This window comes from Acomys minous (assembly GCF_964271855.1).
Source record: "Acomys minous genome assembly, chromosome: 12".
In the NCBI taxonomy this organism is placed as follows: domain Eukaryota; kingdom Metazoa; phylum Chordata; class Mammalia; order Rodentia; family Muridae; genus Acomys; species Acomys minous.
Window position 1 is genome coordinate 112366676 of NC_140493.1, and position 11259 is coordinate 112377934.

At 57.9% G+C, this 11259-nt stretch overlaps 1 protein-coding gene across 3 annotated transcripts; it reads right to left on the reverse strand.

The window, feature by feature from the left end:
- Positions 1–1789: 1789 nt before the first annotated feature.
- NOTUM (notum, palmitoleoyl-protein carboxylesterase) lies at positions 1790–10644 on the reverse strand. 3 transcript variants are annotated; one of them, XM_084749587.1, is made up of 13 exons: positions 10271–10644; positions 9764–9999; positions 8605–8975; positions 7403–7455; positions 7227–7322; positions 6982–7042; positions 6681–6739; positions 6311–6413; positions 5135–5326; positions 4819–4919; positions 3712–3859; positions 3086–3133; positions 1790–2886 (listed from the first exon to the last, which is right to left on the reverse strand). In XM_084749587.1, the coding sequence occupies exons 3-13, from the start codon at positions 8946–8948 to the stop codon at positions 2580–2582; spliced, it is 1512 nt and encodes a 503-aa protein (XP_084605713.1). In that variant the 5' UTR covers positions 8949–8975; positions 9764–9999; positions 10271–10644; the 3' UTR covers positions 1790–2579. The 3 variants fall into 3 exon arrangements, with proteins under 3 accessions (XP_084605713.1, XP_084605712.1, XP_084605711.1); XM_084749586.1 differs by having other exon boundaries at positions 9764–10644; XM_084749585.1 differs by lacking the exons at positions 9764–9999; positions 10271–10644 and adding an exon at positions 9427–9732.
- Between the last annotated feature and the right edge of the window lie 615 nt (positions 10645–11259).

Genomic DNA, 11259 nt, shown 5'->3' on the forward strand with positions numbered 1-11259 from the left:
CAGGTGTACCTACACTTGAGTTTTAGTTAATTTCAGATGTGGTCAAGTTGACAACCATGAACAGCCATCACCGTTCATGCGCACACAGCAGCCCTCGGGAGCCGGAAGAGGACATCAGAGTTGGAAGTAGAGTAACAGACGCCGCGAGTGCCCCTGCGGGAGCAGGGAGCTCAGCCCTGGCCTTTGGAAGGGCAGCAAGTGCTCTTAGCTGCGAGCATCTATGTGAGATCACACTAGACACTTCCTGGGGACTTTTTGTTTTGTCTTGGACTCATGCTGTAGACCAGACTGCCCTCGGATTTACCTAGACCTGCCTGCCTCTGCCTCCCTACCGCTGGGGCTAAAGGCGTGTGCCACCATGCTTCGCTTCACTTTTGTTGTTTGTTTGGTCGGTTTTTTGTTTTTGTTTTCTTTTTTTTTTTTTTTTGAGACAGGGTTTCTCTGTGTAGCCTTGGCTGTCCTGGACTCGCTTTGTAGACCAGGCTGGCCTCGAACTCACAGCGATCCGCCTGCCTCTGCCTCCCGAGTGCTGGGATTAAAGGCGTGCGCCACCACGCCCGGCTTTGTTTTTGTTTTCAAGACAGGGTTTCTCTGTGTAGCCTTGGCTGTCCTGGACTCAGTTTGTAGACCAGGCTGGCCTCGAACTCAGAGAGATCTGCCCAAAAGCTGGGATTAAAGGTATAGGCCAAAATATTTTTTATTACATGTGAAAATTTTATTTATTTAATATTTATACAGTATTCTTCCAACATGTGTGCCAGCAGGCCAGAGAGGGCACCAGATCTCATTATAGATGGTTGTGAGCTACCATGTGGTTGCTGGGAATTGAACTCAGGACCTTTGGAAGAGCAGCCAGTGCTCTTAACCTCTGAGCCATCTCTCCAGTCCCTTTTTATTACATTTTATTTAGAGCAAATAATGTATGTGTGTATGTCTCATGTGGAAGTAAGAGGATTGCTTTCAGCTAGACGGTGGTGGTGCATGCTTTTAATCCCAGCACGCGGGAGGTAGAGGCAGACAGATCGCCATGAGTTCGAGGCCAACCTGGTCTACAATGCAGGTCCAGGACAGCCACGCTACACAGAGAAACTCTGTCCCAGAAAAAAACAAAAGTCTTTGATACCATTGTGATCCCTAATATTGAACTGTGAATCCCTGTTTCTTGTGGCTGAGCCCTAACATATCTTTAATCCAAGAACTTTCTGTTTATTGTAAACAGGTGATTAAGGTGTGGTTCAGCCAGCCTTTACATGCCTTTAATCCAAGAGCTTTCTGTACACAGGGTTTAATAAAGTTAACCCTAGGTCAAGAAGTGGAGAAAGGAACCAGCTGACAGGGATTAAAGAGTAGGCGGGACTTTGATTTGCTGGGTTTGTAAGACAGCGTGAGGCAGAAGGAGCCTTAGCTCTGTAGAGATTGAGATTTTAACTTGAGCTCTTTAGCTTTTAGCTTTTAGCTCTCTGGCTCTTAGCTGTCCAGCTCTTGAGCGCCTCAGCTCCTTGGCCTTTGGCTTTTTGGGCCTTGAGCTAGCAAGCCTCTAGCCTTGGGTTTTCTGGCTTTTTCCTCCTGGGCTGTCAGCTGAGCTAGTGAGCCTTTTTGGGCCTTTTCCATCAGGATGTGAGCTCAATAGGAAGGTCAGCTGGGTGCTTTCTCTGCCTCTCTGAGCTAGCAGGTTTTTCACCACAGCATCTGGCTCCTGGGTCTTTACTGGTAAAAATAGAACAACAGACAGACAAAACACTCAATGTAAAATAAAATAAGACTTTAAAGAGAAAATTTGCTTGCTATGGTGGCAATATGCCTTTAATCCCAACACTTGAGAGGCAGAGGCAGGCTAGTCTCTGAGCTCCAGGACAGCAAGGGCTATATAATAGAGAGATGCTGTCTTAAAAAAAAAAAAAAAAAGAAAAAAAGAAAATCACCAACAATGGAAACTAGGTGTCTGCTGAATGAATGAATGAGTGAATGAATGAATGGGGCCTCCTTAGGAAGGGGCTAACTAAGTGAAGTAGGGAGCTACTGAGCATCCGAGAAGACACCGGGGTCGGGGTCCCTCTGGTCCCTCTTCTGGTCCCGTGCTGTCCTAGGAACACACGCAGTGAGCAGAGTGGCTCTTCACATAAACAAGCCTCGGGGAGAAGCTTTTGTTGTCTTTTTTTTTTTTAATTATTAAGAAAAAAATATGTTACAAAACAATATTATCCATCATATATTTCTTAATTCCCATTTTTAAAAAATTTAAAGTAATAATAAAAAAGTCACTTTATAAAATAATACAAAAGAGCATGGTCAGTCGGGGGACCAGGCGGGACTGTCTGAGCTGATGGTCTCGGGCTTCCAGTGTTTGTTTCCCCTCTGGCCCCCTCCCCAGGCCGGGCTGGGGGCTGGGTGGGGAGGAGGAGGACCACTCCTCTGGCCAGGCCCCCTGAAGGCAGTAGGAGGAGGAGAGTCCAGGCGGCCCAGGCGGCCACACCCAGGTGGGTCCTGGGTGTGGCAGAAGGGCCTGGAAGCAGAGGCGGGTTACCTGGGGACAGCAGGTGAACCGGCCCCACGGGACCCCACCTCCTCCAGGCCGCCATCTAGTTTCCACCGCCCAGCATCCCGAGCAGCTTGCTGGGCTCCATGCCCTGCTGCTGGGCCACCGTCTGCACGTCAAAGCCCATGTGCATGAGGAACTGAGGCACGTTCATCTCCTGCCCTGTGAACTGGTCCCGGATGGTGGGGCACGAGGGGTTGCAGTGTGGCCAAGGGCAGCTGTCCACCAGGTGGAAAGGGCAGCCCTTCACGGGAGTCTTGCTGGCCTTATGGCTGTCGTGGAAGCTTCGGTCCCAGCAGTGCAGTGCCCGGGGCAGTGAGGTCCCCTTCACCTGGACGTCTGTCCAGTAGCTGTAGAAAGAACCCAGGCAGGGGTCACCAAGGCCCTCGCTGTCACTGCTCGGGGCTACGTTTCTGATGCGGGCATACGCCGGTGTGGTGGCGGCTTTGGGGGACCCAGAAAGAAACACTTCACATAGGCCCAGAGGGAGCTCTCGGAAAGACATCTACTGGCTCAGGAGGGGCATAAAGGGGGGGGGGGGGCACTGACCTCCTGATGATGATCTCGTGTGAGAGGCAGGCGGGGGCAAAGCTGGCCCTGGGAGGAGACAGTCAGCCTGAGTCCCATGGCCTCACCGCTTCCAGATGACCAACCCTCATCTGCCCTGGCTCCCGTGCCCGCACGCTCCAGGCTGCCCCTTGCCCTTTGGGTCTCTAAAACCTATTTCACGTATACCTCAGCCAGGCAGAGTCGGCTGGGCAGAAGCAGGAGGCTGGAACGCATGAATCTTTCGCAACTTTTAAATCTTTCTTAGCCTGAGTCTCACGTAGCCCAAGCTGCCTTGAGCTGATGCTCAGAAGGATGGCAATGCTGGGGTCGCCGGCAGGCATCGCCGTGCCCGGTGTGTGTGGTGCTGGGGACTAAGGCCGGAAACTTTGTACGCGCGCTAGGCAAACACTGTGCCTGGTGACCTATGACCCCAGCCTGAGCCCTCTATTTTATTTACTTATCTAGTCAGGCTCTCACTACGTGACCAGGCTGGCCCTGAACTCCCAGGAATCTACCTTCCTCTGTCTCCTAGGTGCCACCATGCCTGGCTTCAAGACCTATATTTTAAAAGTCAAATAGCGTGAGCCTCCCCAACCCCTCCCCCCAGGCCCCTTGCACACACTCACTGCACATCCTTGAGTGTGCCGCGCAGTTCCCCGCCCAGGTTCTGGATGTAGAGCCACTGGCCCTCCTGTACCGGCTGCCCAGTGAGATGCACATTACCCACGGTCAGCTGGGCCTCGTCAAAAAGCCACTGGACCACGAACACTGGACCTGGAAGGAGGATGTGGCTCAGCTTGACCTGCTGCTCCCTGGGTTTCGGGTCCTGGCAGGCTTACAACCAGCTGGGCTCCCCTCAGCCCACGCTCCTGTGCCTGCCTGCTTCCTTCCTTCCTTCCTTTCTTTTTCTTCTGTTTTTCGAGACAGGGTCTCTCTGTGTAACAGCCCTGGCTGTCCTGGGCTCGCTTTGTAGAACAGGCTGGTCTTGAACTCAGAGACCCACCTGCCTTTGCCTCCCGAGTGCTGGGATTAAAGGTGTGCTCCACCACACCCGGCTCTCTTTTCTTCCTTCCTTGGCTCTGAAGAAGAACTCCAAGCCCCAAACATGCTGGACAGACATGCCTCGCTGAGCTACACCTCAGACACGTTTCTTCTGTAAGGCTTGTTCTTCCTTAACGGACTCTTGAAAACCCACTTTCCCCGTGGCTGCTCTCAGCATCTCTCTGGCTTAGATTTGGCTGTGCTGTCCCTTGGCATGGGACCTCACTATTTTTTGGAAAGTGGGGCTGGGAAAACTGTTTGGTGGCCCCAAAATACAGAGAGGAGGAAGCTTATGAATTTGGCTCTGATGCCATTGCAAACAGTGCCAGCTTGCTTAAGAGCACCAGTTTTTTGGTTTGGTTTGGTTTGGTTTGGTTTGGTTTGGTATCCCTGGCTGTTCTGGAACTAGCTCTGTAGACCAGGCTGGCCTCAAGCTCACAGAGATCCGCCTGCCTCTGCCTTCCAAGTGCCGGGATCAAAGGCGAGCGCCACTACCGCCCCTATAGGACCAACAGTTTTGGTGCCGAAATCATGACTATCCCAGGTGAGAATGGCTGCTTACCCTGGTGCAGGCTAGACCACTTTTGTAGACTAGTGTAAGGTCTCTGGTCCAACCTCTTTAATTTCAGGACTGGTGCACAATTCAGGGTATCCCACCACTCCCCAAATGCACATCTGAACTGGCCACTCACAGCGCAGAGTTGGGTATATTTTGTAGCCAAAGAAACAATTCCACTCCTCGCCTTCCTTGAACTGCTGCTGACAGCGCTCCGGGACCATGCCGTTCCAGTACCTGCAGCCACAGTCACAGGTTAGGCTGTGCCACTGGGCGCTCCTTCCCAGTAAGATGCCACCTCACCCCAGGCCCTTTGTACAAGGCAGGATTTTGGCATGTGGCTGCCTCCTTCCTCCACCCCCTCCCCCAGGGCACCTGATGGCGCGGCGGATGGCCTCCGTGGGTGCGGCAAGGCTTTGGCACGGGGCTGTCCACCCCCTCCCCCAGGGCACCTGATGCCGCGGCGGATGGCCTCCGTGGGTGCACAGTTGATAGTGTCAATGCAGTCTGATCGTCGGTACTGCTTGTTGTCCAGGAACCAGCCTGAGTCAGCCAGGCCCCGCACCTGAATGGATGCGTAGCCCATCTCCTCCAACAGCTCGGCCACGCGGTCCACGTTCAACAGCACCCCGGTGCCCCCAGCGCTGAGGGAAGCCCAGACATGAGGCCAAGTGACTGGAGAGGGGGTGCTTGCTGTCCAGCCAGAGCTGGCTTAGCCCCAGCCCTGGTCCTGAGGGTGCACCCTGACTGCAGGCCCATGGGTCTGGAGGCAGAGGGCTGGCAGAGCCCTAAGCACTGGCCCACAGCCAAGACCTCTCCTTTCCAGGTTTTCTCCTGAATCAGTTTCCTTATCTGAAGAACATAAACTCCAGTGTCGGGGCTGGAGAGATGGCTCAGGGGTTAAGAGCACTGTCTGCTCTTCCAAAGGTCCTGAGTTCAATTCCCAGCAACCACATGGTGGCTCACAACCACCTATACCCTCCAATGCCTCCTCTGGTGTGCAGGTGTATATGCAGATAGAACATTCATATAAATAAATAAAAAAGAATATTGTCTCTATTAAAAAAAACAAAAACAACAACAACAACAACAACAAAAAACCCCTCCAGTGTCAGGGCCCAGTTACTGACCAGTAGGCGCCATCCCAGCCTACCCTGACACTGGGTCCTGGCCACTAAGCCGCTACCTAGGTCACTGCAGCCCAACAACCTTGGGGGTCCGGAAGTATTCTCTGAACAGTTTTCAGCTGTAGCACACTGAGGCCAGACCTCTGAGGTGCCACAGATGAGGCCGACCTTCCTGCTCCTGCCTGAGAGAAGACTGCAGCCAGGAGGGCACTGTGGAGGATAGACCCCAGGTCTGCAGGCAACTGCAGTGTCTCTGGAAAAAACCTGCTGGCTTTCCCCACCCACGCTCCGGTCCACCCGCGCTCCGCTCCACCCGCGCTCCGCTCCACCCACGCTCCGCTCCACCTGCACGCGCTCCGCTCCACCCACGCTCCGGTCCACCCGAACGCTCTGCTTCACCGGTGTCCCAGAGCTGTCACTGTGACAGCGGTCCACCTGCACGCTCCGCTCCACCCGCTCTCCACAGCACCTCACTCCCCAGACGAGGTCCTCCCCCCTTACCTGCTCCCAGCCAACAGCAGCACCTTCGCCCCACTCAGCCCTCTGCCCAGAAGCTCCCGCACAACCTCCCGGATGATGAGGGAGCCCATGAAGGCATATTCATCTGCAGGCAAAGGGGCGTTAGGTGAGGCTGGACATAGGGCAAGGTCTTCTACTCCAGGGCGCAGGAGGATGGGTCTGGTCAGGGATGGGGAGACTGCGGAGGGAGGGTCAAAGGCAGGGGGTCCTGCTAGGGGGTCCCTCAGAGGCCAGGTGAGCCACCGACAAGCAGGAAGCCTAAAGCGCGCTACAGACAGATTGAGAAAGTCTGTTTCCCCAGATGCCTCACCACCCTACCCTGTCTTAAGGGACTGGGAAACCAGAAACTCACTTTTGTCAGACTTGGGTGAAGCCCCACTCCAGACGTCACTGGAGCAATACGGGATGAACCTGTAACAGGGTTCAGATGAGCCCGCCGCCCGGGGCCTCTGCTGCCCAAAGCTTCGGTGAGGGGGCCCCTCAGGAAGAACCGCCCCCCCCCAAAGAATCATCCTCCCAGGAACGGAGGCTAGAAAGGATGCCTCCTAAAACGGGATCCCGCAAAGGCCATCCCCAAGGATGAACCCCCACACTCCAGGACAGGACTCTCGCAGGAAGAGCCCCCCACCGCGGAGGAACCCATGCGCTCTTACACCATGTTGGCATTCCACCAGTGAGGGTTCTCCTCCGGCTGAGAGGACAGAATCCCAGTACCTGGGAAACAGCGGGAGGGGACATGGGGTTGAATGGACTTGGTTATTCTAGAAATCGCCACACCAAAAGGGGGGGTGAGCTTTCCACAGTCTTAGGAGCTCAGGGCCTGGGTGAGTGGAGAGTCTGACGTTTCCACCACTGCCCTCCCCAGACCAAGCCCGTCGCTCACTCGCTCGCTGCTGACCTGTACGTGTGTGTGGCCAGTCTTTGGAGCTCATGAGGCGCCGCATGGTGCTGTATCTGGAATCACAGTTCTCCCGGTTGAAGCAATACCAGCCGCCTGCAGGCACAGGCACCAGGCTCGGTTCCACGAGTCCAGAAGACGCCCTCCTGTCCCACACCTCAACCCAGGGAACCTACCTTCCAGAAAGAGTAACCACCGCCGACTGCCCTTGGACTCCTTCAAGTAGTAGCTGCGGGGAAGGCGCACAGGGCAGCCTGTCAGCTGGGGATACCTAAGCCACGGTCGTTCTCTGCTCTCCCCCCCCAAAACCCCAACCCTCAGCTCTCTTTCCCACTTCAGTGCCGCCGAAAAGGGTCACTCCACCTGTCGCCTGGAGCGCACCACAGCCGCACGGGGGCGCCCGCGGCCAATCGCAAACTGAACGCACAGGCTGGTGAAACCCGGCTGATACCCCTGAGGTGGCCACAGTGTGTGTGGGGAGGGGCGTGGGGGTGAAGGAGAGGAAAGGCATGTGGCCCGTGGAAAATTCCCACAGCCCGCGCCGCACGGGACCCGCGTTAACCCCGGCGCGGATGACAGTGGAGCAGGAGGAGCGCTCCTGAGCACGCGGCGGCACTTGAATAGTGAGAAATGCCAGGGCGGGGGGCCCGGTTGTGGCGCCTTAAAGAGCGCCGCGAGGAGATGCGGGAGCCACAAAGACGGTGTCACAGCCTTTCCTATCAAGGTCAACACCGAGCGCGTGGGCACCCACAGTCCCTTCCGACCTCCGAGCTTCACCTGTGTCCTCTATCTACTTCAAAGTTGAGTGCGTGTGTGAATGCTGCACCTGGAGCCTTCGGTGCCTCTTGTGCCCCCTCCTTGCTCCGGCCGCTCGGATTCCCGAGCCAATCTGGTATGCACAGCCGGGGTGAGGGGTGGAGGGGGGGGAACCCCTGAGACAGGAACCTCCTGTCCCCTCAGTGTTGCCTCTCACTACTGGAGATAGGGCCACTCTGGGACTGCAGTCTCTTTCTGACCTGAGCTTTCAAAGGCGGGTGCCTGGTGGCCAAGGGGTCAGCACCCGATTTGGCCTCGGACCAGAGCTTCAAGAGCTGCCCCCTCCCCCGCTTTGAGAGGCACCGAGCCAGGTCCTCCCCTGGGCCAGCAGCGCCGGACGCCCTGCTGGAACCCTTGCCTCTGGGGACAAGATCTGCCACTGCAAATAGGAAGGGTCCAGTGCGGTCTCCGCGTTTGCTAGCGTGCGGAAAGGCAAGAGGATGCGAGTGCCACCAGCCACGGACGACCGCGAGCCAGGCGCAGAGCACCGGGCGGGGGGGGTGCGGGGGGCAGCCAAGCAAGGTTGACGGCCTCCCAGCGTCCTGCCCAGCGCCGGCCTTACCCGGCGGGGCTGCCGTCATTGCAGGTCACCGACGTGTTCAGCAGGAGGTGAAGGCGCAGGTCCTCGTTGAGCTGCTGCGCAGAGCAGGGATACAGGGACTGCGCCAGGCTCTTGACTTGCGCCATAAAGCTGTCCATGTTGCCCTCCACTGCCGTGAAGTCCAGCGGGAAGCTCTCCACCGGCTGCCCGGCGCCGGGCGCCACCTCAGCCCGCTGCGGGGGCGGCGGTGGGGGCGGTGGCTGGGGAGGCTGCTGGCCACGGCGCCGCCAGGTCTTCCTGCCTTCGCTGCCCCCGACCCAGTGCAGCAGGCCCAGCAGCAGCAGCACGCGCACCTCTCCGCCCATGGCACTGTCACTCCGGCCTGTGGCCACCTGCGGAGAGCGGACGGCCGTGAGGCGTCGGGGGGGTGGGGAGTACGCTTGGGGCGCCAAGCCAGGGGGCGCGCGGGCCACTGCTGCTCCTCGGCCCCGGGGCTCCCGCGCCTTGTCCCTGCCCTGGGCGGCGGGGCGGACTCTCGGCGTCGAGGCTCTGGAGTCGGGCGCCGCCAGCCTCCGCAGCTCGGGCTCCGCGCGTAGCCAGCCGAGGGCAACGCAGACTCTGGGTGCGCTGGCTCCGGCCCGCGCCAATGAGCGGCGGGGGCCGAGCTGGGCGTAGTTTGCGGGGGCCGCGGCAGCCGGGTGCCCGCGCGTTAGAAGTGCCGCCGCCGCCCGGGCGCGGCGGGGGGGTGGGGTGGGGAGGAGGGGGCTGCGCTCGCTCTCTTCTTGGCGGAGGCTTAGCCTTTTCTTCCCAAACCACAAGCCTGACGGAGGGGCCTGGACTAACCCGTTGCGGCCGCCGGAGGCGCTCCCGGCCCGGCTCCGTGGGGGGCAGCGCGGCCGGGCTAGCCCGGGGCAGCTCCGTTCTCCTCGGCCAGCCCGGCGCCGCTACCCCCGCCCTCGGAGCTGCCCTGGGGCCCCGGGAGGAAGAGGCCTTTCCGCATCGTGGGCGCCCTGCCCGGTGCGCGGCTGCCGGGCCCGACGGGCGAGGGTGCAGGGTGCAAGTGTTCCTCTGGAGTGGCCGGGCCCCTCCCTCCCGCGCCCAAGCCCGGTGCATTCGTGGGAGACTCGCACTCGGGGGGCCCCCTTTCCACGCCTCGCGCCGCCCGGAGCCCTGCGCTCACCGTGGGTCCTCGTAGTTGCTGGAGCTGTGCTATCCTCCCGCTGGTGCGCCCGACTACGCTGCGCTCCCTCTCTGGCGCTGGCGTACAGCCGCCCGAGACTTTTATCCAGCGGGGCCCCCGGGATCAAAGCGGCGGCGGACACAGGGCTCCGCGCCGAGGGGCCGGTAGTAGCGGCGCAGGGGGGCCTTTGCGAGGAGCGGACAGGTGGGGCCCAAGGCCCGGCTTTCGGGGTCGACCTGCAGGAAGGATCGGGTGTGTGACCTCAACCCTCTGGAGACTCTCCCTATCTGGTGCCGGAGCCCGCAGATGTCAGGAGGCATGTCGGTCAGAGGCGGCACTGCGGCTTAACAGGGTTGTTAGGCCCTGGTGTCAAGTCCCTTGCTGCTGCACCCCGTGAGGAAGAGCACCAAGAACCTCTCCCTGCGCCAGCCGCCGCTGGAGAAGAGGACTGGGGATCGGAGAAGTGGTCGGCTCAGAGACCTCCTTGCATCTACCAAGTCATCTCACCTAATGTCACCACCTCCTCTACATCTCCCAAGGCTCAGGTGACCAGCGAGAATGAAATTCCTGTCAGAAAGCAGATCTGGGAACCATCTGTGGCATGCGCAGAAGGCACAGACAAGGAGATTGCTGCAAGTTTTAGGCCAGCCACGGCTACACAGTGAACCTCTAGAGTTAAATAAATGAATAAATAGTTAAAACTGGGGACAGGGTGGGGGAGGGGGATCAGGACGGTGGTAGTAGTGGTCAAACTAGCTGCGCGAAACAAAATACCCTAAGTGCACCACAAGCCAGCCACTTGCTTCTTCTTTCTCCTCTGTCTGCCGTCTGTTCTAGAAACAGGAAGCACGCCTGCCTCAGGACAAGGGCCCCCGAAAGCCCACATTAGAATTCACGGCAGGAGGAGCCTGCTTCACCCAGTGGGTACCTGCTGCACCTCCTAGGCAGGAGTCCTAGGGATGAGTCAGGAAGGATGCCACGGTGGGGGGGGGGGGCACTGCTATTCTTCTTGGGCTGAGTGAGCCAGACTGGCAGGAAGCAAGTTCCCAGGATACCTTCACATGCAGCGGGCCAACTCTCCCCAGAGCAAAGGGATAAACTGCAGAAGCCAAGATGGGGCTGCTTGACGGTCAGATGTGCTGGCTCCACGGGAGAAAGAAAGAACAAACCAGTTACCTCACAGGCACCTGGTGCAGAGGTGCAGTCTGTTTCCAGGGGGAAAGTTAGCTCAGAGAGGCCACAGAGACACAGTTCTGAGCATCTCTGAGCATCTCAGGAGGGATGCCTCAGGCACCAAGAGCACCTGCTGCTCTTGCAGAGAACCCAAGCTCAGTTTCCAGAACCCACATGGTGGCAAGCAACTGTCTGTGGCTTTATTTCTTTGTGTTTTTTTTTATTTTAAATTTTTGCTGGGCGGTGGTGGCGCATATATATATATATGCAAAACACTCATACAGGTACAAATAACAATAGAATAAGTTTTTTTTTTTAAAGAG

Bases quoted from the DNA above. Each gene is read 5' to 3' on its own strand.
- NOTUM (XM_084749585.1), bottom strand. From the start codon at position 9,696: ATGCACCGGGCTTGGGCGCGGGAGGGAGGGGCCCGGCCACTCCAGAGG. The intron at 3,860-4,818 runs GTGAGTGGCCAG...TCCTCCTTCCAG, and splicing joins AATATACCCAACTCTGCGCT to GTCCAGTGTTCGTGGTCCAG. The intron at 3,134-3,711 runs GTGAGTGTGTGC...GTCTCCTCCCAG, and splicing joins GGCACACTCAAGGATGTGCA to GGCCAGCTTTGCCCCCGCCT.